The sequence below is a fragment of the Ambystoma mexicanum genome, chromosome 12 (genome assembly GCF_040938575.1).
Source record: "Ambystoma mexicanum isolate Mex_15411 chromosome 12, UKY_AmexF1_1, whole genome shotgun sequence".
In the NCBI taxonomy this organism is placed as follows: domain Eukaryota; kingdom Metazoa; phylum Chordata; class Amphibia; order Caudata; family Ambystomatidae; genus Ambystoma; species Ambystoma mexicanum.
Window position 1 is genome coordinate 416,461,206 of NC_090936.1, and position 25,915 is coordinate 416,487,120.

Sequence of the window (25,915 nt, forward strand, 5' to 3'; positions counted from 1 at the left end):
TATTTCTAACTATTTAATATACTCTTAATTGAAATTTGACTAAAATAATAAAAATGTATTTTTTTTAAGCTTTTTCTGTGGTCTCTATGGGGTGATCAGTGGAGTTGACTTTGTGTCACTGCTTTCATGTTTTTGTTGGAACCATGTTTTCCTAAGTGAGCTTAGTTTCATATCCGCTGGCTTGACCTTGCTCAGTAAACCGGCCTAGCTGCTCACATAAGCGTCTTTCAGGCCTAACGCAGCCAAAACCCAGTCTGGGTGACCACCAACCAGACTGCACACATAAATCTTAGAACTTCACCAGCACATCTAACGCTAGGATGCAGCTATCATTCGGCAATTACATCAGCTGCACACATAACTGGTGCACCCACGCGCCCTACAACGCTATCTCTCTCTACTGACCTGGACTGACGTCGACCAGTCTCGAGGCGCGGATCATGATGCTCTCATTCTCAAATGTAGTGGTAGAGGGAGAAGGAGCCTATTCGTTGCTCTCATCACAGCCTTTCTTTTTGTTTCGGGAGGTAGACCTACTGTTTCCCATTAGAGAAGCGTTTTGGTTTGGATGTGGATTGGGTCTCATTTTTCTTATAGGTATTTATTTACAAGGATGTTTTATGCACGTGTGGCTCTAGGGCTGAAATACATTTTTCATGGACCTGCAACTCTGTGTTAATTGTTCATTTTGGGTTTCTTTTCTTTTATTTTAGAAACTCTGACCATCAAAGGAAGAAGAGCCACTCAAATCCAATGCAAATATGGAATGGATTACTTCAGACCAAAATATTGGATTGTTGAACTGCTTGGAAAGACAGCAATATTCACCACCAATCTCTAATTCTGATTTTTACCCCGACAAAAGCCAAGCATCATTTGCTTCTCAGAATTCTGCAACATATGCTGCTGGAAATGAGAATGAATGCCAATTTCCAAGTAAAATGACTAATGTGGTAAGCACCTTAACCCAAAAGAACAATCCAGCAAATGGTGTGCCCCAGCAGCCTCTTCCTGTAACATCATCCACTGACTTAGTTACGAGTGGCGTTGGGAATGTTCAAATACACATCATACAGACAAATTGGAATACGAGATCTCAGGATCAAAGTTCAAGTTTTGGGCAAGAAACCATGGAAAGTGCCACACCTCAATATGTTGCCAACAATCAGACTCCTCAAACAAGGGCATCTCCTTCTTCTCAAGCCAATAATGGAAAATGGCAAAATATGCAAGCTGTACCGTCCCACCCAAATATGGCACCTAATAGTTTTGTTAATGCGAGGCAACAAATGATACAACAACATCATTCCAATGCGCAAGCCTTTTCAGTTTATCTGGCGAACCAAGAGTTTAGACCGCCATCAAATGAGGGACCCTTATTATGGACAAAGGAGCAAAACTACACCACAAATGCCCAAGCAGCACCTGCTTATCCTCAATCAAAAAATACAAATCTGAATTCTCAGCAAAACATAAATATAGGAAATAGGCAGAACCCAATGGATTTTGCTAATGGGGCAATTCAGGCAACAAATGGACCAAGTCAAATATCACAGATGCATTCACAGCTACAGCCACCATTATCTAAAATAAATATTGATGGAAAGAATGTCTGGCCTCCAAAATGTGACCCTAGACTACCAACGCAACCAGTGCAATGCCAGCAGCCAGTGCAGTCGGAGCACCATCAAATGCAAAATATGTACAAAGTGCAAACCCAACTTTCAGGGCAACGCCAACAACCACTGCATCCACAGCAACCAATGCCACGCCAACAATTGCAGTGGCAACACCCCCAACTGATGCAACGGCAGAAATTGGTGCAACAACAGCAATTATTGAAAAACCAGCAACCAGTGCAACAACAGCAGTTAGTGCAAACCATGCAACAAATGCAGCACCAGCGTTCCTCACAGCACCAGCGACCCTCACAGCAGCAGCGGCCCTCACAGCAACAGCCCCATCAGCCTCTGCCGTACCAGCAATTGGTGCCAAATCAGCATGTGGTGCAAGACCAGCAATTGCTGCAAGGTCAGCAATCGGAACGACAGCAACAAGTTATTACACTAAAACAACTACTGCAGCCAGTTCAACACCAGCAGGCAGTTGTCAACCAACAAGCAATGCAACGTCCTCATTCTATTCAACACCAACAGCCAGTGCAACACCAACCATCCCGTCAAATCCAGGAGCTTCTACAACTTGAGGAACTACTACAATTTCAACAAGTGCAACACCAAGAACCAGTTGTATGTAATAATGACCATATACAGCATCAACAAATGCGATTATCTGACACACAGGAAGAATTATATCTAGGTGGGCAAAGGCATCGTAATGCCACCCTTGATCCAGGGTGTTCTGCTACATATGATAATGCAGCCAATGTTATTGTAAATGGTGGAGCAATATCATATGGAACAATGGGACCTGCAAACAAAGTTTCATCTTTTGATTCCAATAAAACGGATTCACGTTTCTCAAACCAAGCCCAGGTAGACAATATTCAGGCCTTATGCCAAGATGGGCAAGAATTCATAATTTCTAGGAATCCTCTTTGTGACCCAAGTCCAAATGCTCCTGTCAATACACAAATGCATGTAAACTACTCTTCTGGTGGGCCTGCCGGAATGACCGATGTTGGCAAATCAGCAGTGGGATCACCTGTAAACTCATCAACATCTTTAATCTGGTCAAACAATGATATGATGAAAGACGATTTGCATAAAATGTATAAAGACATTTTAAAAGCGAAAGAAAACTTCATTCATCTTATTCGTCAATTTAAAATAAAACAAGCTTTATTTAAATCTTATAACAACACTAGAAACAAAAACATGCAATCGTCCAATGTTAAAGATGCAAGCGGGTGTCCTAAAGACATAAGAAACAACGGTCATGTGACTAGAACAACAGTACCACGTGTTGAGGCGGACCTTCCAAGACCTCCACCTCTTAAATCCAAAGGATTGTTATACAAGCAAAACCAGCTATTAAATAATACGAAGGGACAAAATGATATATCTCAAACCTCTCTTTCTATCATTGGAGGATTATATAGGCCAGTAAACCTTCATCAAGCCAACAGAGGCTCCCATTCATTGGTTAGCTCTTCTTCTGAACAGCAGAGCAAAGACGGACTAAAGTCGCCAAATCAGTTGACAAATTATCTAGACAGACAACATTTGCTCAGTAATGATTCAGAAGCCCGTAATAACCAAGAGACATCTGAGAAAAATAGAGCCCTTTCAGATTTTCAAAAAGTTAATGAATTGTCTGTCCAAGCAGAAGCAAACTTTTCTAGAACCTCGGCATCCGACGAGCTGATGGAAAACAACAATGTATCTGCGGAACAGCAGTCGCCTTGTGCTACCAATATGAAAATAAACACTCAAGATGGTGCACTACCTGTAATGTCCAATGTGACCTCTCACCAAACAACACCAATGTTAAAGGAGTTGTTAGTTAGACCAAGTGTAATAAGTCCCAATATGCCACAGGAGGTGCATAATGACCCACCTACAAATAACAAGAACATTGAACCAATCCCCAATAGTGTTGATCTCACACAAACTCTAGCTTCAAATAGTGTTGTTCATCTTATTGGATCAAAAATGGAGGAAGCCAGTCCTACAGAAATTGAAACTGTCTTTTCCAACATGAGCAGTGCTACAATGGAAGCTTTGGAATCCTGTCTTGGTTTGTGGAAAACTAGTCCTTCAAATAATGCTGCCCAAAATAAACCATTGCCGAGCCCAGTTGTCAATCCACAGCAACCCTCTTTATCTCCAGGGACCTGCAATCCTAATGGTATGTCTTCTCTGCAAAACTCCCATCAAGCTGACGCTGCCAGTAAATCAGTCAACGTCAGTAAACCAATCAACGAGTCGGATGATATGAATGAGGCAAATCTGTGTCCCGTGGGCCATGTCCTGGGGCCTAAACAGGACCCATTATGTTCAAATATGATAAAAATTGTTGACCGAGTTGCTGTTGTAAATCCTTTAGTACTTTCAAGCTATGATCCACCCAGTAGAATACAAACCAGTGAGTCTCGGGAAGCAGAAATTCAGTCAGCCATTCAGGTACACTCGGTGGGCATTTTGTCGGAAGAAAATAAGCAAATAACAATGGTCGGAACTTCAGAAGTGCTGGATGTTGATGGGCACACAATTTCAAGCAATCCAAATCAGTCCACTAGTATTGAATGTGTCACTATGGAATACACCAATAGCAGTGAAATTGTTACAGTAGCTGCAAGCTGCAGTAGTGATAGTAACATTGAAAGCATCATTGATCCATCTATTCAATTGGAGGAAGAAGGGAAATGCCCCGACCAATGGGAAAACAGTACAACTTCAAAGCCACAAAATATAGTTTCATCTCCGGTAGAAGGTACACTGGCCGCTCAAGATGTACAGCTGGGAGACAGTTCTGAAACATTCGATGAAGGAGCACATGATGTCCAATTACACATCTCCAGCATTTGTACTCTTGTGGAAGGCAGTACATTGTATGATTCTAAAATTGCCAAAATATTTGATACCTCCTCTGACTTTAAGGTTTCCTCGCCAGAAGGTGAAGTTGATCCTAGTTTAAAGCAACTCAAGTCCGACAACTCGGAAACATCTCATGAACCACAAATGTTGAAAGCACTGGCAGATGTTCACCCTTCAAAAGAGCTAGCAATTAAATCTGAAGAGCCAGACAACAACTCAACTGCTTACCTAAGAAATGAGATCGCTATAACTGGAGTTCAAGTCAAAACAAAGGCAAGTGTTTCCAAACCTTTGAAAGATATGGCTTCTGATTCAAAATACAAACATGGAGCAGCTAAGTCTTGTGAGGGTTTAGAAACTTGTGGTAGTGAACACAATTTTCATTTTAAGTTAGCAAATATAAAAAAAGAAGAGGATTCTAACAGAGAAGAGATCTCCCTTGATAAACATGCACCCCTGGTAGATGAGCAAAGAAAGGAAGATGAGCGTTCAGTTAGGATGTTAACTTGTAAAAATTCCAGTGCCAGCAATGAAAAAGTTCCTGAAGGGCATGCATCGTTCATGCCTGAGAAAGCACACGAACAGGACTACTATTTTGAGGACTTGGCTAGGGAAAGAGATCATTATCGTTCTTCCAGTAAAGAAAAAGAGAAGCCTGCACTCTTAGCTCAACAGCCAAAAACTGAAGATGACCCCTTGAATCCACCAATAAAACCTCAAAAAAATGACTCTTTCAGCAAAAGCAAGTCTTGCGAAGAAAGCACACTGTTTACTACTGACAAAATAAAAGAAGAAAATGAATCTGCTGATGAGTTATCTTCTGCACAAGGCCTGGACAACCAGCTATCTGAACTTGTAAACGAATTTCCTTTTGGATTGGATCGAATTGAAAATAGGCGTCCATTGGAAGGGAAAGCAGTGAAAGAAAAAGACATACCCCAACCTATCCTTGCTGCAAAGCGGGAGAAGTTACAGCTTGAAAAAACTTACATGGTTTCTTTGGAAGCTAGTTCTTCTGAGAAGGAGAATCCTATATGTGGAGTTCTAAGGAACAGCGATTTAAAAGATCAGAAGGGCATTAATATGATGTACAAAAAATCACCCCTGGAAATTCTTGATTCAGTAAAGAACTGCCTTAAACAAACGTTTAAAAAATGTGACTCTGAAGAAGAACATATGTTTCGACTTGATAAGCATTGTGTCAGCCCTTCTCCAAACAACTCTAGTGGTAATAAGGAGGACTCTTGCAGTAAAAACCAAGAAAAGAAATGCATTTTGGAAACATCTGAGGATTCAGGAGCCTGCAGTTATGTAAAGGAGGGGCTACAGTGCCCTACAGAATCGAGAAAGCCTTCAGCAAGTAGTGTTTCTGAAAGTGCCAAAGGCCATGAGAAAAGTACATTTTCAGAAATGAAAAGGATTGATAAAAACACAATTTCTTCTTCAGATGTTGATTCCATAAGGGAGAACTCCAGAAATCCAAGCCTTAAACCGTGCAACAATTTGGGAGAGCAAACTAGGTCACTGCTGGTTAAGAAATCCAGTATCTCTTTTGCAAATCTCTATGATGCTAGTAAGCTAGACTCTCCTAACAAAAAAACAGAGATGCGAGAACATCCAGAGAAGGGGTCCAAAGTACATGGCTCTGCAAAGCGTGAGTTGCAGCCTGTCAAAGGGTGCAACACTTCTTCTGGAACCAGTGGTTTAGAGAAGGTGGGTTCTCCAAGTAGTGCTACAGAGAGACTCGCTAGAGATCATATGGAGGTTGATAAAAACAGCTGTGTTCTACCTTCAGAAGTTCTCGGTTCTCAAAAACAGATCGCCACAAATGAAAGCTTTAAGAAAAGTGATATGGTAGAGCAGCAGACTTCGTTTCACCTTATTAATAATTGCAGGAATAGTCATTCTCCAAACAACTATGGTGCTAATAAAGCAGACTCTTTAAAGGAGAAGAAGAATGAAATGGCAGAAAAACATTCAGAAGCCCGTAATTGTTTTAAGCATAGATTACAATGTTCTAAAGAATGTCAGAAGTTTTTGGGAATTTCTTGTTCAAAGAAAGGGGATTCCCTCATTGAGGACTTAAAGGGGGATGATTCCACAGACCAGAAAATGCAGTCCAAATTCTACAATAAGCACACAATTTCAACTGCCCGGGTTAAGGGTTCAAAAAAGGAGAACCCCATTAATAATGTCCCTGAAGATCTTAGGCCTGTTATGCCACCTGATTCACAACTCAATGCCGAATTGAGGCTTTCCTATCCAGACCTTATTGATTCCGAAAATGACACTGCTTTCAATCAGATAGAAATCACTGTACTAGACTCTGAGAAAATGACCAAATTGTTTTCCGAGGTTCCAGCTAAATCTTCCAATGATGCCAGCATGAGAGACACCCAAACTATAGAACAGTGCATGGATTCATCAAAAACAAGAGCCAACCTGGGCCATCCCACTTCAGAAAGGAACACACAAAAGGAGTCTGCAGCTAGGGGACCAGCATCAACTTCTGTAGATCAAAGTCCATGCTGCTTGTATAGTTGGGTATATTCACTTTATGCATATGGACCGAGATGTATGTGTTCACCTGGGGAGAAAGATGGTGCAAAAAGTGACTTGCACACAAAAGGCACTTGTGTCAAGGTTGTAGATGGCAACGCAGCGATCAATTCCACTTTTACTATGGATACTTCATCAAAAGAAAACCTTCACTGTGGAAAGACAAGTAGTGAAGCAAATATCTTGTCTCTGGAAGACAAAAGCACAAAGCGATTGCATAGCCCTCCTGTGAATAATGAAATAAAACGGATACGAAATGTTGATGATCATGTTATTAAACTTCAGTCAACGTGTGCTGGGAAAAAAACAAGCAAAACATTGCGTGTAAGAAAGTCTGATCTATATAAAAAGAAATACAGACCTGAAAATCCAAGCAAATTTAAACTGGAAAATCCACTAAGAGAGAAGTCCAAGCACAAACATGCTGCTACCACTGCCATTCGGACCGCTGTGATTTCATCAAAGTTTAAAGATAAGCCTTCTTGCAAAGCTATTCCAAAGAAAGATTTTCCACTTAAACATGGCATACTTCCTGAAGTGGGCCAACATCCTTCCAAAAAAGATTTTACTGTCACAAAAACCTCTGTTGCACTTGGTAAGCAAGAAAGATTGTCTAAAGAAAAAAAGAACAAGAACAAGGACAAACTGAAAAGTGAATTCAAGAAATCCGATAGTTCAGCCTCACCTGGTGAAATTGAAAAGACCAAAGGTCATGGATTTGGCCACAGTACCAAGTCAAATATGGTGGTTCTGCACAGAAAAAATCCTGACAAGAGTGCACATACCAATAATGAGAAAAAGAGCAAAGTCCCAAGTATCGACTCTAGCCGTAGAGATGAAGATAAGTCTACAAATAGAACAGCCAAAACCAGGATACTATCTGAAAAAAGTTCTTCAATCAAAGAAAAAAGATTGGTAGAAAAAGTGCTAGAAGTCGAGAAAATGCCTTTGAGGAAATCAACCATCCCCCATGGGGTGCAGGTAAATGATTTACACAAGGAAGAAACAGGCGAATCCAAAGAGCATGATGCAAATGATGCTAAGGAGAAAAAACGAACATTGACATTACAGGAATATAGGCAACGTCGGAAGGCAGAGCACATGAAAGTGCTTAAGAAAATAACTGGCACACGTGAAGGGTTGCAGCGTAGTGTAAGCCTTCCTAGCAGCACACATTCACCCATTAGGTCAGAAATAACCCAAGTAGGTTGCAAGCAATCGTCTGGATCCAGATCAGAAGAAAACATGTCAACGTTTCCAGAAAGTCCCTTAAATTTCATGCCATGTAGCCCATCAGACACGGACCATAAAGCAAACAATTGCTTTCCCCACAGTGGCTCTACATCCAAGCACATAAGCATTGACATAAAACGTATGGAATCTGGTGCAAAGAGGCCTTATATTCATAAAGGGCTTCATGAAACAAGTAAACTTTCGTTTCAGGGACTGAACCGATTGGATGCAAAAAGTACTACACAGGAAAGGATGTGCCTTGCTAAGTACAGGCTTGGCAAATCTGGTGGCGAAGACAGGTTCACAAAAGCACTTGGACAAAACCTCCATATAGCACAAAATGGCACTATGGAGTCAAGAATGCTGGAATTTAAATTGTGTCCAGATGTTCTCTTCAAACACCACTCAGGAGATGGAGGATGCAAGCATGGCAGCCCTCGTGTCAGCCCAGAGAAGTCCTCAGTTGAAGGTACGCGTCTTATTTTTTGTAAAATAATGGCTGATCAATTTAAATAGCCCTCCTTCCCAACTTCCCCTTAAATTGCTGGTGGATTTCATTTGAAATAATTTCATTTAATGAAATGCACATTTTTGGAATAAAATGTGCATGACCCAAAAGATTTGTTTTGGGCAGAATATTGATGAAGGATAATGTTTTTTATTTTTATTTTGCCATAGAATTGAAATACACATTTAATTGTGAAAATTCACTATTCCTTCCTTTCAGATACAATATGGATATGGTGGAACTTGGTCTTGTTGTTAGTGTTGTGCATGTCAAATATTTGTGTGTTTATGCCACTTGCGTTGAGGTTCGAATCGGAGTTAAGCCATTCTGATATGACTTGCGTCAAACTCAAAAACCTGTGCACTGTTAGAATAAGGCAAACTGTAAGTAGCGCATACAATGTGTGCTATGTTTTGTGTGCACCGTTATGTTCTACTATCTTGGCTGTAGCCAAACATGTGGGGGACAGGACCTCAGCTACAACCGTTTGTATGTTTGCCAGCTTAGCAAAGAACAGGGGTGCATTTCCTGTCGGAGCCTGCCGGCTCGTAAACCAGTTGACCGTTTTGAGCTGCACACTGCTGAGTGTTAACAGAGATTTGCAATTGTCACTTTTTAAAAGGATAGGCCAGTGTCGCATAGCTTGCATTAAGGCACGGCTGGTAAAAGTTAACAAGATTCTACTGTTTGATGCAGAAAGCCTTCTGACATAGCTTGCAGAAGAACTTGATTCTTTAATGTTATAAATATTATACCCCTGATAAAGAAAAGTGACACGTTACCCATTCACTGTTGAATAGGCGGATATTAAAATGGCCAGACATGCAAGCAGCCATTTTACTGTTACAGATCCATGTATATACATTTCTCATGGTAGTGAATCTGCTTAGAGTCACTTGCTGTGCATATAGTCCGACATCTAGTGGTAATCGCGGAGTTATTGCATCTGGTCTTTTGAGGATTGAAAGGGGACAACGACATGGGCGTGCTTGTAACACTATCCCTAACGTGACGTGTAGTAGACCCAAGATCCTTCACGCGTCGAGGTCCCTCAGATTGTTTTTATCCGCCCAGCTAGCTGGTTGCCTTATGCAGAGCTCAGATATTGCTAATACATATTTTTGTCCACGCCCTCCAGTCGTTTAAAATTCGTCCCCTTCACCGACGACTACTTTACAACCAACGCCGAAGACCGCGGACGACAACTCCAGACTTCGATGGCTGGTGCTCCGGTCGATGCTGTCGACCACGTGGCCTTGGCCCTCCGGCCAGGCCTTCACAGTAGGGAGAGTGGGGTCCGGGGCTCTGTTTCTTTTAAAGAATGCATTTCCTTCTTCACTCTCTTTTCCCTTCTGGTTTTGCTGTCGCTATAAACCTGAGCTATGGACAGGACACCGTTTCAATTTTGCCCTTCTTGCAAAGGCAAGTATTCCTGGAAAGACACACCAGAGGTGTAATAAGTGTCTACCTCGAAATCACCACAAGGCGTCCTGTCGATCTTGCAAGCTTTTACGTCCTAAGACGATAAAAGAACGTCGAGTAAAATGGTGGGCAGCCTATGCCATGCAGCAGGCCGAGGGTAGCTCCCCCATCGCCGCAGGCGCCTCGCGTGACAAGGAAATGAGCGACAGCCGTGGCTCCGACACAGAGGCCATTGACCTTTCTTCGGAGCAGCCACGTTCTGTGATGTCCGGCCCCAGCAGGCAGGCTACCGGTTCTGCTAGGGGGAGTGTACACTCCGGCGACAGGGACGTTCACGCTACACACAAAGGAAAGCACACAACCCCCCGGGTCTCCTTGACGGACTCCTCGGGAGGGCCAAATATGCCAACGGGTACGCTGATATCTTCAACAGAACCCTCCGATCCACAGGGTCAGCCGCCCTCCCCCCCTGCAACCGTCTAGATGGCATGCGTCCGAGCACTCAAGTAACAAAGGTGTCAGCACCAAAGTTCACAAGAAAGCTGAGACGCCTCTTGAGAATGCGCCAACGCATAAGGTTCTCTGCAACGTCGAAAACCGCGACGAAGCCGCTAGGGGCATCGTAATCCCTTCCAGAAAAGCAGGAGATCCGCGAGAGTCTCGCAAACATCATCTTGCTGGCAAATAAGCCTAAAGACACGTCGAAGCGTCTAAAAAGTCAGGAAGACTATTCTGAAAGTTCCCAGCCCCTGTCTAAGACTTTGTCAGACAAAACTTGACGGCCTAGGAACACAGGTCCCCAGGAAGAGCCCGTCCCATCTGTATGGACCAGGGACAGGTTTGAGGGGTACATGAATAAATGTTCTAAATTTGTGGACTTTTCAGAAAGGTTTATCGCCCCTAAAAGGCCTAGAGTGGAAGACCTCTATTCTACTGTGTCTAAATTTCAAAGGACCACCAGCCACACTGCTCATGAAGAGGTGTTTGATTTGACAGAACCAGTGGCAATTTCTCAGGACCCTTATGAGCAGGGAGATGATCCTATTGAGGAGCCTATAGACCAATACCCAGATTGGGGTGATGAGCAGCTAGTGGGCAAAGCACCAGGGCTGTCACCGGCCACTGCCCCGGATCCAGACACATTGTGCATAGATCCTCCCTCCCGCCCCCACCCCCACCAGACCTCCCCCTATAAAACAGGCATCTCCCATCGATGACCAGATGGCATTCAATGTTGTCCTGAAAAAAGCAGCAGAACACTTCCAGATTGCCACGCAAGAAGCGGTGCAAGACGCCGACTTCGTGGAGGATATTTTGAAAGAGAAATCGCCTTCAAGCCAGGTGATACCTCTGTTAAACGCCATCAAACGGCATATCGCTCCATCTTTGCTGACGCCATTGCAAACAAGGGCAGTGAAGCCACGGGTCGAGCAGCTTTTTCGCCCCTCACCTACTGACCCACTCGTACGTCTGGAGACATGCCATTCCAGATTCCCTACTGGTGACAACAACTAGGAAGAGAGCAGGGGTACCCTTGTCCACGGCCAAGGCACCACCGGACAAGGACTGCAAAAAGTTGTATGCTCTGGGAAAGCGCATTACAACAGCAGCATCCTATTCCACCATGGTAGCCAACAATACCATATTGTTGGCTAGTTACAGCGATGCCCAGTGGAAACTACTCCAGGGAGGCCTGCAGGAAGTCCTAGAGTCAACACGGTCACGCCTGCTGGCGGTTGTGTCAGAGGGGAGGCAGGTGAATCAAAACATTCTTAAAAACACCCTGGATTCTGCAGAGACAGCAAGAACATTGCCCCAAGGTACCTTGTTGCAAAAGCAGGCATGGTTGAAGAATTCAGGATTCAAACCGTAAACACAGGCGTCCCTCATTAACAACCCGGTAGAAGAATCTAAACTGTTTGGAAAGGCGGTGGATGAGGCTTTAGAAACTGCAAAAAAGGAACATGATACCTTGAAGTCACTAAACCAGGTAACTCAGAGACCCTATCAGCAGCGAGGGGGTAGCTCTCGCCGCTCCTTTCGCGGACAATCTTTCCCACGTTCCCCCCCCCAATCAGTACTGAACGGGAAATACATGGTCCTCAGGACAAGGTACATTCTGCCTCAGACCACCCAAATGGACAGCGCCCGTGGCAAATAACGGGGTAGAAGCACCACCTCTAGAGGCTCCCCGGCCTCAAATCAAAAATGACCTACCAATCCGTGCCCCCCCCCATGCCTCCCCGGTCGGGGGACGGTTAACCTAATTCTTCCACGAAAGGGAGGGAATTGCCACAGACAATTGGGTGCTCAAGACCGTCACCCACGGTTACTGTATTGAGTTCAGTCAACCACCTCGATATCGGCCACGAAAATCTAGGTGAATGTCACCGGAACATCTGAAGATCCTACTACAAGAGGTCGAGATCCTGCAAGAAAAGAGTGTGATCGAAGTCGTCCCAGTTCTACAGGTAAACAAGGGTATTTATTCAGTGTACTTCCTTGTACCCAAAAAGGATCTCACCAGGCGGCCTGTGCTAGACTTGCACCAATCAAACACATTTGTCAAAGCACAAGAGGTAAATACTGCAAGAGGTAATCCCTCTACTTAAACATGGCAACATTGGACATGAACAATGCATACTTTCATATTTCAATGCTGCCAGCACACCGAAAATACCGAAGATTCATGATGGAGGACAAACACCATCAGTTCAAGGTCCTTCCCTCCGGCATTGCCCCAGCCCCAAGGGTATTTACAAAGGTACTGGCGATAGTAGCAACTCCCCTGCGCAGGAAGTCCATCCCAGTCTATCCTTACCTCGAAGACTGGTTAATAACGGGGGATTTGCACGGAACATGCCTATCAAACACCCAAACGACGGTAGATTTACTCTTCAGTCTGGAATTGTCAATAAACGAGAAGAAGTCCAGCCTAGACCCCAGCCAAGTCAAACCATTTGTGGGAGCTCTTCAGACAGAAGACGGCAAGGCCATGCGAGTGTTTGGGATGATGGCCTCCTGCATTTACCTAGTCCCACATGCACGTTTGCGCGTGTGCCCCATGCATAAGTGGCTCAACAGCCAGTGGTGTCAGGCCAGCGGACAATGGACGATCTAGTGGTTGCCTCGGCAGCCCTCGTTATCTATCTGCAGTGGTGGTCGAGGGAAAACCTCTTGAAGGGGAAGACCTTCACCACCCCGCAGTAGAAGCAACTCTCTCTACGGATGCATCTCTGAAGGGGTGGGGAGCTGACCTGCTTCAGCAGACAGTGCATGGCGTGTGGTCCCCAGAAGTGGCATCCAACCACGTAAATCTGTTGGAGCTATTAGCCGTATTCAAAGCACTGAAAGCCTTTCAGACACAGCTGCAGGGGAAGACAGTCCTGATCCTCACAGACAGCACCACGGCCATGTACTACCTGAACAAGCAAGGGGGCACACACTCTCCAGGGCTATCCAAGCTGTGCCAGAATATTTGGAAATGGGCTCTCAAACACAGGATGTACCTGTTGTCCCAACACGTTCCAGGGGAACTCAATCTTCTAGTGGATGTGCTCAGCAGAGACTTCCCACTGCCTGTAGAGTACGAATGGCGACTACACGAAGACAATAGTCTCCAATGTTTTCGCACAATGTGGCTTCCCAGAGATCGACTTGTTCGCAACTCTGGAGAACGCTCAATACCAAAATTACGCCTCCAGGTACCTCCAGAACTGATGCAAGGGGAGCGGTCTCTGGATGACATGGTCAGGAAAATTTGTTTACGCTAAACCCCCCCACATCCCCATCCCCCCGACTCCCCTACTCAACAAGATAGTGCATAAGATGCACAAGGAACCAATCACCATGATATTGGTGGGCCCTATGTGGGCCTGCCAACCCTGGTTCTCTCACCTGATGGAGATGTCGATATCTCCTCCAATGAAACTTTCTTGCCCATACAACATACTATCTGAGGACAAGGGGGTAACTGCACCCATGCCCGCAAACTCTGAACTTGGCGGCCTGGTTCCTGAGGTCATAGAGTTCGGGCATCTCCAACTTTCTCAGAGATGCATGGACCTACTTGGGGATGCCAGGAAACCTAACACTCGATATTGCTACTCCAGTAAATGGAAGCGCTTTGTTATCTGGTGTAAAGCCAAGGGTGTCAATCCAATTGACTGCTCTCCTACACACGTTGTATTGTACCTGACTTACTTACTTAATAGACTCGGGCCTGGTTTTTAATTCCCTGAAAGTTCACTTAGCTGCCCTCTCAGCCTACACTACGTCACAACAGAAGGTGTTGTGGTGGAAAATACCAGTTATTAAGGCTTTCATGGAAGGGGTTAAAAGGATTCACCCCCCCCCCGCCCATTTTAACCCAGCTCCCGGATGGGGCCTAAATGTGGTATTGACTAGACTTATGGGGTCTCCTTTTGAGCCTATGCATAAGGCAAACCTCAAGGATCTTATCTATAAAACAGCCTTCCTAGTGGCTATCACTTCTATTAGAAGAGTTAGGGAACTACAGGCCCTTTCAGTTGTAAATCCTTTCGTTACAGTCCACAGAGATAAGGTGGTTCTGAGCACTCACCCTCGATTTGCGCCTACGTTTATTTCCAAGTTCCATGTGATCCAATCATTGGGACTACTGACTTTCTTCCAGAACCCCACTAACGTGTCAGAAAGAAGCCTAAACACATTAGATGTGCACAGGGCAGTCATGTTTTACCTGGAAAAAACGAGACCACTAAGAAAGACAAACCAGTTTTTTACTTCAGTGGCAGCTGGTAGAGAGGGAGATCCTCTAAAACAGCCATCTCTAGGTGGATTGTCAATTGCACCACACTCTGTTACACTCTTGCTAAGAGAGAACTGCCCTTCAAGCCTAGAGCACATTCAACTCGAGGCACTGGGCTTCCATAGCTTTCATTGCAAATGTTCCCCTAGAGTCCATTTGCAAAGCGGCAACCTGGAGTTCTGTAAACACCTTTACAAAACACTATTGCCTAGACACTCATCCTAGGTCTGATTCTCAGGTGGGACAGGCAGTACTAAGACATCTTTATACTACTGTTCCTTCTCAAAACCCACCTCCAACTCGGGTACTGCTCGCTAGTCTATGCATAGCATGTGATTCTAAGCAGATTAACAAGCATCAGACGATATGCATTACTTAGTAAAAGCATTTCTAATGATTGTATCTGCTTAGATTCACATGGGCCCACCCTTGCTCCCGCTCGGGTGTAAGGAACATAGACGTCTTACTACTTTCTCTCTTTTATGTACTCACTTGCGATAGTCATTAGGCTCCCTCATGGCAGGAAAAATACAATCGGAGGAACCTCGACGCATGAGGGCTCTTGGGTACACTACACGTCACGTTGGGGATAGTGTTACAGGCACGCCCATGTCGACCTCCCCTTTCGATCCTCGAAAGACAAGATGCAATACTCTGCGGTTACCACTGGATGTCGGACTATATGCCCAGCATGTGAATCTAAGCAGATACAATCATCAGAAATGCTTTTAAGATAAGTAATGCAGATCATCTCCTTCTATGAGGGTAATATTGTGCCCAAACTAACAAATGCGATGGAGCTGCACTATTGGGAGCTACAGAATTTCTGGGAGATACTGGAGGGAAGGTTGTGGAGACGAACATTGAAGTTGCCTAATAACATCCCAATGGCGGCAATTAGGTACGAGTTAGGTATAACCTCGCTGCAGGCTCGGGTTAAATGGCGATTGATGTCCCTCTTTCGTAGCCCAATTGCCCCATTATGGAATGCATTGTATGCTGACATGGGTAAACTGTTCCCTCCGTGTGATTTGGGGAAAGATCCCAGTAAGTACATGGCTATTATTCGGGATGTTTGTGACCAAACCCTATGTGATCTTGATTCGGATAGAGAGACCCTGGTAACAAATCCTGATAAGGTAAATAGATTGTTTTATGAGAAGGAACATTCTGAAACACTTGTGTACGAGCGCAATATAAATAAAATTTCATTTCAAGGATTGGATTGTAACGATGGAGAAATTCCACTCGTATCCCTCTTTGAGTCATTTACAGTGGTAGCATAAAATACGTGGGGTTATCCCACTTCTACTTTTGCAATTCCCATACCGATATTTTCAGACAATACTCCTCAAGCTACGCTAGAAAATCCTGCCAATCCATGAGGTGTTATTTAGAAGGAAAACAATGGATCTGATTAACCCATTCTGACGATTCTGTGTGAAGGTGGGGGAAATTGAAACCGTGAAGCATCTTCTACTTTCATGTCCAGCTTTATGTGAAAAAAGAATGGTCTACCTAGCCAAGTTTGCAAAATAGGGAGTGAGGGGGGATGGCCACTATATATGGTCTCAATGTATCACCAACTATAATACCTCTGAGGGTTTGGCTTTAGCCTAATTTATTAAATCCTTGAATTTGTATAATGACCAGGGTAACGCCCAGCAGGTCTTAGCTTCACCGGCCCTTAATGAGGTTATATATGGCCCTATGCAGTTGCTGTTGTAGATGTAACCTTTAGTACAAACACTGCTATTAGGGCCGGCTACAACATTGGACCTGAATTGGGAAGATGGTGAACCTCTCTCTGAGAACTGCAATAGATAAGGAACCAGCTTGTCTCGATACTCTTCATAGAACTCGGCACAAACAGTGTCTGATCCCAGAGCCTTCCTGTTGGGAATATCCATGATCACAGTCCTCATCTCCTCAATTGAAATCGGGACTTTGAGTGCTGCACTGGCTTCTCTAGACGACAAGGTTGTTGGAATTGCCCAGGTATTGATCTATGTCTACTTCTGTAGCGGTGTCCTTGGCGTGTAGAGCATGGAATAAAAGTGGTGAAATACTTTGATGTCCTTGTCCGTATGTGCTAAATTGCTATACGGACACTCGACACAAGCTATGTGTGTGCTCCCCCTCTCTGTACTCGTGATTCTAGCAAGGAATCTGCCCAGCCTATCTGCCTCTCCATCACGCCTAGCCACCACTGGCCTGGCTGGGTATTGCACCTCCCTACTAGCTGCATCTCTAAATGTATCTAGCTCTGACTTTATAGCTTTTCTCAGGGCAGCTGACAGATTAAGAGCAAATTGCTGTTGTAGCGCATATCGTGCCGTTTCATGTCCATCTCCCTCCCGATATTCCCTAGGACCCTGAAGTCAGTTGACAGCGCCATCCCCCGTATGTTTACCTTAAATGCTTGTCACAGAGTGGCAACCAAGGAGACTAAGCCATATTCATCTCAAATACATTGGTACATGCTCACTTAAATTTGTTGAAAAAAAACTGGGTCTCTTAATGCCGCTGGTTTAAAGCGCCAAGGAGCCCTACTTCCGCTTCCCTCCCCCTATTGTAGCTTTAGCAAAACGGGAGAGTAGTCCGACAATGTACAGGGAGAATGCTGCACTCACCCATCCCATTGAGCAATGGGCCAGATAACCACACACCTATTCTGGAATGCATATCATGTACTGATGAATAATACATATATTACCTCCCCGCAGTGTTAAATGAGCGCCGGACATCCTTCAAGTCAAAGTATACCATATTAGTGTGTATGACATGGGCCACTTTGGTAAGCACCCTGGGTGCGTTCCATGTGCGGTGCTGTACAAAGTATTCTATTCAAATCCCCTCTGCATATCACTGCAGCCAACGAATACTGTGAGCATAGCCAAAACACCCCTTGAAGGTTGTCTATGTTGGGCACATAAATGTTCACCACGAGTACCTCAAGCCTGCACAGAATACCTTGTACTAGTACATATCCACCACACTCATCCACCCTCTTAACTAAATGTGTAAATGGGAGGGAGCGATGTATCGGGATCAGAACGCCTCTGGTCCTAGTCAAATAGGACATAAAAAATATATTTCTTCCCCAACTCACAGTAAAACCCTCAGCTTGCCTACTCAACATGTGTCTCTTGCAGAAATAAGGTGTTCGCCCCCTTCCTATTTTCTTAGACAACTATCGTGCAAGCCTGCATGGGGCACCCCAACACCCTCACGTTCCACGTAATTAAGGCCATGTCCCTGCCTCAGCCTATCCATCCTTAACATAGGTGTGTAGCTATAGCATTGTGGCCCTCCACCACAGAGTCCCACTGCCCTTACTTCTGAAAACTGTCACCAAGTGCCTATTATCTCTTGCTTCCCAATCACAAGAACTCCCCCCCCTACCTGCCATCATAGCCACCTGAACCTTGGCTGCGTAATCCCCCAAGCCCCCACATTAAACCTTCCTAATGCACCTGGACTGGGACGTTAGTTCCCTTGCAGAGTGGACCAATTAAACTGCGCCACCAGCATGACGCTAGGATACATAGCATCTCAGAAGGTAGTAAGCCGGAGAGAAATCCCATCAACTCGTATATGCAACAACTGGTTGACATGCTTACTGTGTACCATACACTCAGTGGGAACGCTATCCCGAGGAGCGGGCAGCGGAAACTGTGCTTCGATGAAAGACACTATCTCTACACGTACAGTAAAGAAGTAGGATTTGTTTTACTGAATCTCGAGGCGGGCCGGAAATGACATAGGGTGTATTTTTCTCCCCAAGTAACTTCTTCACCCTCCAAAAGGTGCGCCGTGCCTGCTGCACTGCTATTGTCTAATCCCGGTAAATATGTACCGTTTTGGACACAAGCTTGAGCTCTTTCCCCCCCTCACACCCTCCCCCCATACCCTGCAATATTAAGGCTCTGTCCTGGTAGTTCATGATACGTGCAATGATTGGACAAAGGTAGTCCCCGGATTTTGGTCTTGCTGCCAGCGCTCTGTGGATGCGCTCCACTGTGAGGTGTGGTGACGAGGCCGGATTGTCCATCAGATCACGAATTAAGTTCTCCACCGCTGTCTCAACGTTGCCTCAGAGTGAGTCTTCTGGTATGCCAATGATGCAAATATTATTCCTGCGTGTCCTGGACTCCGCCTTGATTTGCTGCATGTGTCTGGTGATAGGAAACAGGTCCGTTTGTCTGGCAGTTCCAAAAGGGGGTTGGGGGGGGGGAGTAAAAAAACTAGGACTAAGGAGTCTACCTTAGTAGGCAATAAATGAGGTATTCAAATCATGTATCCCTAGTACAGCTCGGCTGCAACTTGATAATAGGTAACGAGAGGGATGGCCCTTAATGTGGAAGAATATAGAGCTATTATAGAATAGGAAACAAAAGGGGGGGCTCCAACCACATATCAACTTGGTGAAAATACATTGCTATTTGTACGTCTACTGAGTTTTTCTAACTTAGTTACATGACCATGCTTCTGGTGAGGCTGGCGACCTCTGCCTGCAACTCCGTCACATTGTCTTCTGTAGTGCTGATGCGGCCCTCAGTGTCTAATGCGCTGAGTCTCCTTTTCCAATTGTGCCCGTATGGATGACACATTGGCCATGATATTATCCAGTTTAACATTAACGAGGCGAAGCCCTGCTGTCTCGTTTCCAACATGCAATCTAGGTTGATGGGGTCCTTTCGTAGTATGATTCACTATGGGATCCGTACCTTGCAAAGATTCACTGGTGGCCTGGGCAAACTTCAAGGCAAGCTTGGCGTAGCGATCCCTTGTGCCTTTCTTCGCTGCTCTCTCTTTGGTCATCTCAGCCCCAAGGTTGTAGATCTCTATTGAATGTATGCCCCCTATCAATGGGGGACGTGACGTCACCAGCGTGAATAAAGTATGAACCTTGATGTCAGCGGGCAGTCATCTGTCTGGCACAATCGGCAAGCAGTCTGAGCCTCATCTCCTGGCCCTTGATCAGTATTTGAGTCCGGCTTCTCACAAGAGGACCCCAATGTATATCCAACAACCTGGCTGTGGGGCAGCACACCCTTCAGCCAATTAATCCTCTCCCCTCTTTGGCTGGTCCCACACTCCCGCATAAGCTTCTGGGGCTGACCCCATTTCCTCAGTGTCCCTGATCAGCCCTACCAATACCAGCTTTGCTGTAATTGTGAGGCGAGCTTCCCGGGGGTGCCTCAACCGCTCTCTGTTCCAGAGTGATTTCACCAGTGAAAGCTACGGGTCACCCAGTCCTGCAAATAACTTCTCCACTCACACCTCACCGGGCTCCCCACAATGCAGCATGCGCTCGGGTCCACCTTCTCCACGTTGCTGACGCACACCAGTGCTGGATGGCAACCCACTCTCACCCCCACACAGACGTGCTGATATCTCGCTGCCGCCTCTATCATGTTCACCAGTCCAGAGACCGATGCCCGTGAAGGGACAATGCGTAGCTCAGGGCCGCACACGGAGGCCGCCCTGCACGGTGCCCCTCCTCCTCTGGGGCGCTCCTCCTCTCCCACTGCTCGCTGTTAGTTTATGCTGATGCACCACAGGAGGCCCCTGGAGTTCGGTCACAGTTCCATGGTCGTCACAGCACGGCAGCTGTTCGCAGCAGTATCCTAGTGTACACGGCTCAATTTTCACCCATAAAATCACCTACTGATGACTGGATCCTGACTGTACGAAGCTTAAGAGTGGTCAGCCATCTTGGCTCGCCGCTCAACAGCACCCCCTCAACCTTGCACATTTTTTACTGCAGGTAGGTGGTACGGCCAGTTCTGCTCGGGGCTGTGACCATGATGGGTGAAGTGCTAGAGAGGAGACAGAGACAGTGAGGGACTGAGGATTGTTAGACGCAAGGGGCATTTTTTTAGCTAGCAGGCAGATGAGAGACAGGTTAAGAGGGTAGCTCTGAGGCGAGGAGGTAGGCTTTTAGTTTGGTTTTGAACAAATCTGTGTGGACTCTTTATCGGATGTCCGGGGTGAAGAGAATTCCATGCAAATGGAGCAAGAAGAGAGAACGAGCGGAAGCGAGAGGAAGTACAAAGAGGGCAAGGAGCCACAAGGGTAGTTGAGGAGCCCGAGCAGAGATTTGGAGAAGGCTTGTGGAGTTGGATGGAGGAGGATATAGTGGTGACATATATTGTATGGCATACATTAATCACTCTAATCAGATTTCTGACGCTTGAATCTGCTTAGATTCACATGCTATGCATAGGCCGACATCTAGCGATAGTCGCAGTGTGTTGCAAGACTTGTTTTCGAAAAGGGACGGCGACTGGGCATGTTTGTAATGCTATCCCTTGTGTGACGTCTATTGTACCCATGGTCCAAGGATTGTTTTGTTTCTGACATGAGGGAGCATGAAGTGCTTGTGCAAGTACAAGTAATATATAAGTAGAAGATAACGATGAAGAAAAATATATATGCACCTTCAACTCCAGGAGGGAAGGAAGGGTGTGCATATGTGAATCTAAGCAGATACAATTATCAGAAATACGATTACGGTGAGTAATGTATGCCTTCTGAGACTTGTGGATCTGTTAGAATCACATGCTATGCAGAAATTAGCTAACAGTACCTGAAGAAGGAGGTGGGTTGTGTGAAGGTACAGCGGCAAATAGATGTTTTAATACTGCTTGGCCCACCTGTGAGTGTGTGTCTAAGCAGAAATGCTGTGTAAAGGTATGAATGGAACTCCAAGTAGCAGCTTTGCAAATTACATCTAAAGGAACATTTGCAATGAATGCTGAAGTAGCCCCTGTGCCTCGAGTGGAGTGGGCTCTTGGTGTAAAAGTAAGGACTTTCTTTGATCGTGAATAGCAAAGTTGGATGCATTTGACTATCCTTCTTGAAAGTGTTTTTAGAGACATGATCTCCTTCTCTACCAATTGCTATGGAAACAAAGAGTTGATCTGTTTTCCTTAGTGGTTTATTCTTGTTTAGGTAGTACAGGACTGCACTCCTTACATCTAGAGTATGGAAACTCTTTTCTGCAGAATTTGTTGGATGTTGAAAAAAAGCTGGAAGTTAAATAGCTTTGTGGGATATAACCCACTCATAATGCCCGCTCGTGAACACACACCAAGAGAGATACCGGCACAGCGCTGTTTTGGCAGTCAAAGATTAATTCATTCAGAGAGAAAAATGACAGCAAATGCTTCGTCCACCCCTCTGCCTTATTTCACAAAGTCTTCATATTTGTACACATTGACCAGCAGGATTACATGACATATGGTTACCATAAAAAGGAGCACAGTGAACCTAATACGGAAGACCTATTCTTAGCATGCGGTTGTCAGTCTGTTCACAGTTTGGAATGTGCATTGGCAAGCTAGGCCAACAGAATTAGCCCACCAAGTGTATTCCTGTTTTCCCCCGCAACACGCTGAAAGAACTGCTTTTTCATTTCAGTAATTGCACATATGCTTGAGCTAGATTCACAAACGGCCCTTTGAACATCAGTTCTTTCACCACCTTTTGGAACTAAGGAACCCTCAAATATGCACATAAGTGAGTTCCAAAACAGTAATATCTATGGTCATAAAACATTGGTTAAAATTCCAACAACATTCCCACTACCCATCCCCATAAAGCATTCGAGTACTAATACCCATTACCATTACAGTGCATTAGTCCAACCCCAACCATGGGCAAGGAGAAACGGAACACCTTCCAGACATTGCTGGCTATCCAGAATGCCAGCTATCTTTCTCCAAACAAGGGTGAAGAAAATAATACAAGGCTCATGATCCACGCCCCCATGAATAAAGCCCAAATATCCTCAGCAATACGGTCAAAATGTATGCCCGCGGCCACACATGCCGCTCTCTTAATTCCACAGAAAGATCTGCAATAGATTAACAAATACTGAACCGACTCTGGGGCTCCACAGCCACATAGGCGGCACATCCTGGCAGGCCTGGGGATGTTTAACCAGGCCCCCATGATTTCAAAACTCTTAACAGAATTAATTTTGAGTTTAAGGTAGTCCCAGACCAGTGTGTTGCCCACAAATTGGTTGATATAATTAGGGGGCCCAGGACGGGCAGAATTTATTCAAAGAAAAGCGCATTATTTGACAAGGAAGCCAGTTGCGCCAAATAGTGCTCACGAAAATGGCTGTAAACGGCCACCCTCATGGCGGATTTGAACTGGGAAAAAATTGCCTGCTCAAGGTAACGCCCGGGACCAAATAAATTCACGGTTGGGAATAAATGCCAGCCATTTATTCCCGACCGTGACCAAACTTTGTATGGCACTACTTTTCATGCGATGGATATTGGAGCAGCCGGCTCGATAGATAGCGAAGTTTAGAGTGCTAGCCTCAGCATTGGCGATTTGCCAAAGAAAATTCAGGGAGGACAACTGCAGTCTTGCCATGCAGGAGTAAATCCCGAACTCCAAGAAGATGGTCTGGACGGGAGTCTGAGTAGGAAGCCGGAGCAACCTCTTAAGTAAAAAGGATTCATGTGTGGACACAACCGCCATGTTACCGGGCTGCCAGAGAACAGCACCATACATTAGAATAGGGCTAATCTATGCCAAAAATAATTTGACAAAGATCTCTAATGAGTAACCTCCACCCAACCAGGCCATTTTCCCAAGAGCCCCCAAGGCTTGAGCACACCTTAGTCTGGTGTTATCTAGGTGACGTCTACCACGTTGGCCTCCATCAAAGAAAACACCCATATATATGTACTCTTGGACAATCTCAAGTTTTTCCTCCAAGTGCCAAGGTATGGTGATCTTCTTTTGACCAGGAGGATGGAATACCAAAAACCTTTGTTTTGGAGATGTTGATCACCAATTCCAAGGCATCAGAGTAACGCTTTAAGGCCTACAAGGCAGCCTGAAGACCAAAACTGGTAAATCCAACCAAATAATATTGTCAGCAAACCCCATCCATTGAAGGGGGAAGTCACCCAGCTTGGGGGGTATCGAGACAGGGTTCACCAGAGCCGCTCCCATATCAGCAAGATATAGGTTTAACAAAAGAGGAGCCAACCTACATCCCTGCTTAAGTCCACGTAGTGTAGGGATCCAGGGAGAGGTATTGCCCAGTCGGTGCAAACAGACTTGGACCCGAGTATCACTATGAAGGTGGATAATCATAGCCAATAAACCGGCGGGGATGTTCCAAGCAAAGAGTTTGCGCCACAGTTTTTTGCGACTGACCGAGTTGAACGCTGCGCTATAATCAATAAACGCCACGTAGACTGTACATTTTCTGGTAAGGCAGGCCTGTTGGATAACGGTTTGGAGGACAAGGGAATTAGTCATAGTGCTAACTCCTTCCTGGAACCCGGTTTGGTTGGGCTTGATAAGATTAGCTGACACCGCCCAAGCCCAAAAGTTCATCAAGAAACATAGGTGCAAAGATTTTGGAGGATCCATCGAGCATCGCAAGGAGGCAGTAGTTACCCGGATTATCGCGGGACCCCTTCTTCCCGATGCTAATGTTGACATCTGTGATATCCATTACCTAATTCTGTCTTGTCACTTATTGGTCACTTTCTGTGGTCTCTTTGCTCGGTATCTCCCTGAACATTTGTCGGAAAGCTATAATTACTTTCAAATGTAATTTCACTGAAGTCATGGTCCATGAGGTTGTTGGGTTTCAGCGGCCCTAGTTGGTCCTAATCAGGTTTACGGAAAGAGACAGATTTTTAAGAGCTTTGCGGAATGCCATGAAGTCTTGGTTGTGTCGAATGTGCAGAGGGAGTGAGTTCTACAGAGTTGGAGCCAAAGTTAAGAAGGCAGACCCACCAATCCTGGCTGAATTGGAGGCTGGAATCACTAATAAGAGGGCACTGCTTGATCTTAGGGTGCGTGATGGGTGGTAGGGTTTAATCTTCTCTTGTAGGTATGCTGGGCCGGTCTTGTGCGCTGCTCGGTGGGTAATGCATAGGATTTTGAAGGTGGCCCTTTGTCCCACATGGAGCCAATGAAGGGGAGCGTTTTGTGCTCTCTGGAGTTTAAGTTGGTATGCCAGTGCATCCAGGTATAAGGAGTTGGCATAGTCCATTCTCGACATAACAATGGACATAATAGTGGTGAGTCTGTTGGGATAGATGGGGTAAGGGAAAATGCATTTTAGGAGTTTGAGGTGGTAGTGACAGGATTTTGATACATTATTGATCTGACGGGAAAGGGTTAGGCCCGAGTCCATAGTGCAGCCAAGGTTTTTGACTATTTTGGAGGAAGGAGGGGGGGATACGAAGGGAGGGGGGCAGCATTGCCACACACCATGATCCCAGTTTTATCTGGGTTCAGAAGGAGATGGTTTCTTGTCATCCATCGGCCAATATCTCAAGCTTCAAGGTCAGGCCGTGAGTTGGAGCTTGTTTTGGGAATTCTTAGGATAATTTGGGTATCGTCAGCGTAGTTGTAGCAGGTGAGGTTGTACGCACGGATGATTCCTGGTAGAGAGGTCAGATAAAGGTTGAAAAGGGGAGCAGGGAGGCATGCCCCTTGGGGTACTCCAGTGTTCATGGTGGGATTGGTTCAGACAAAAGGGGAGAGGAGAGCAATTTGTTTCCTGTTGAGGAATGAGTCAATCCATCCGAGCGCTGAGCCTCTGATTCCTAGGGAGTGGAGACTGTCAAGGAGGATAGGATGGATCACAGTGTCAAAGGCTGCTGACAGATCAAGGAGAATCAGCGGTGCGCAACCCTCCGACTCTGCTGATAAATGATTGAGATCGGCCCAGATTGAGATCAGGGTGGTTTCTGTTCCCCAGTGTGGTCTGGAGCCTGATTGAGTGGGTTCGAGTAGTTTGTTGGATTCTACGAAGCGGTTGAGCTGAGAGTACGCAGCATGGTCAATGAGTTTCGCCAGGAATCGGGTGTTGGAGATCGGTCTGTAATTCTTAGCGTCAAGGGGGTCGAG

At 45.4% G+C, this 25,915-nt stretch overlaps 1 protein-coding gene across 3 annotated transcripts in view; it reads left to right on the forward strand.

The window, feature by feature from the left end:
* Positions 1–25,915, forward strand: part of LOC138513586 (uncharacterized) — a 378,986-nt gene that overhangs the window by 211,914 nt on the left and 141,157 nt on the right. For all 3 annotated transcript variants that reach the window (XM_069628563.1, XM_069628562.1, XM_069628564.1), the window contains exon 3: positions 714–8,760. In XM_069628563.1, the coding sequence (XP_069484664.1) occupies positions 762–8,760 (7,999 nt within the window). In that variant the 5' untranslated portion in view covers positions 714–761. The remainder of the gene's footprint in view (positions 1–713; positions 8,761–25,915) is intronic.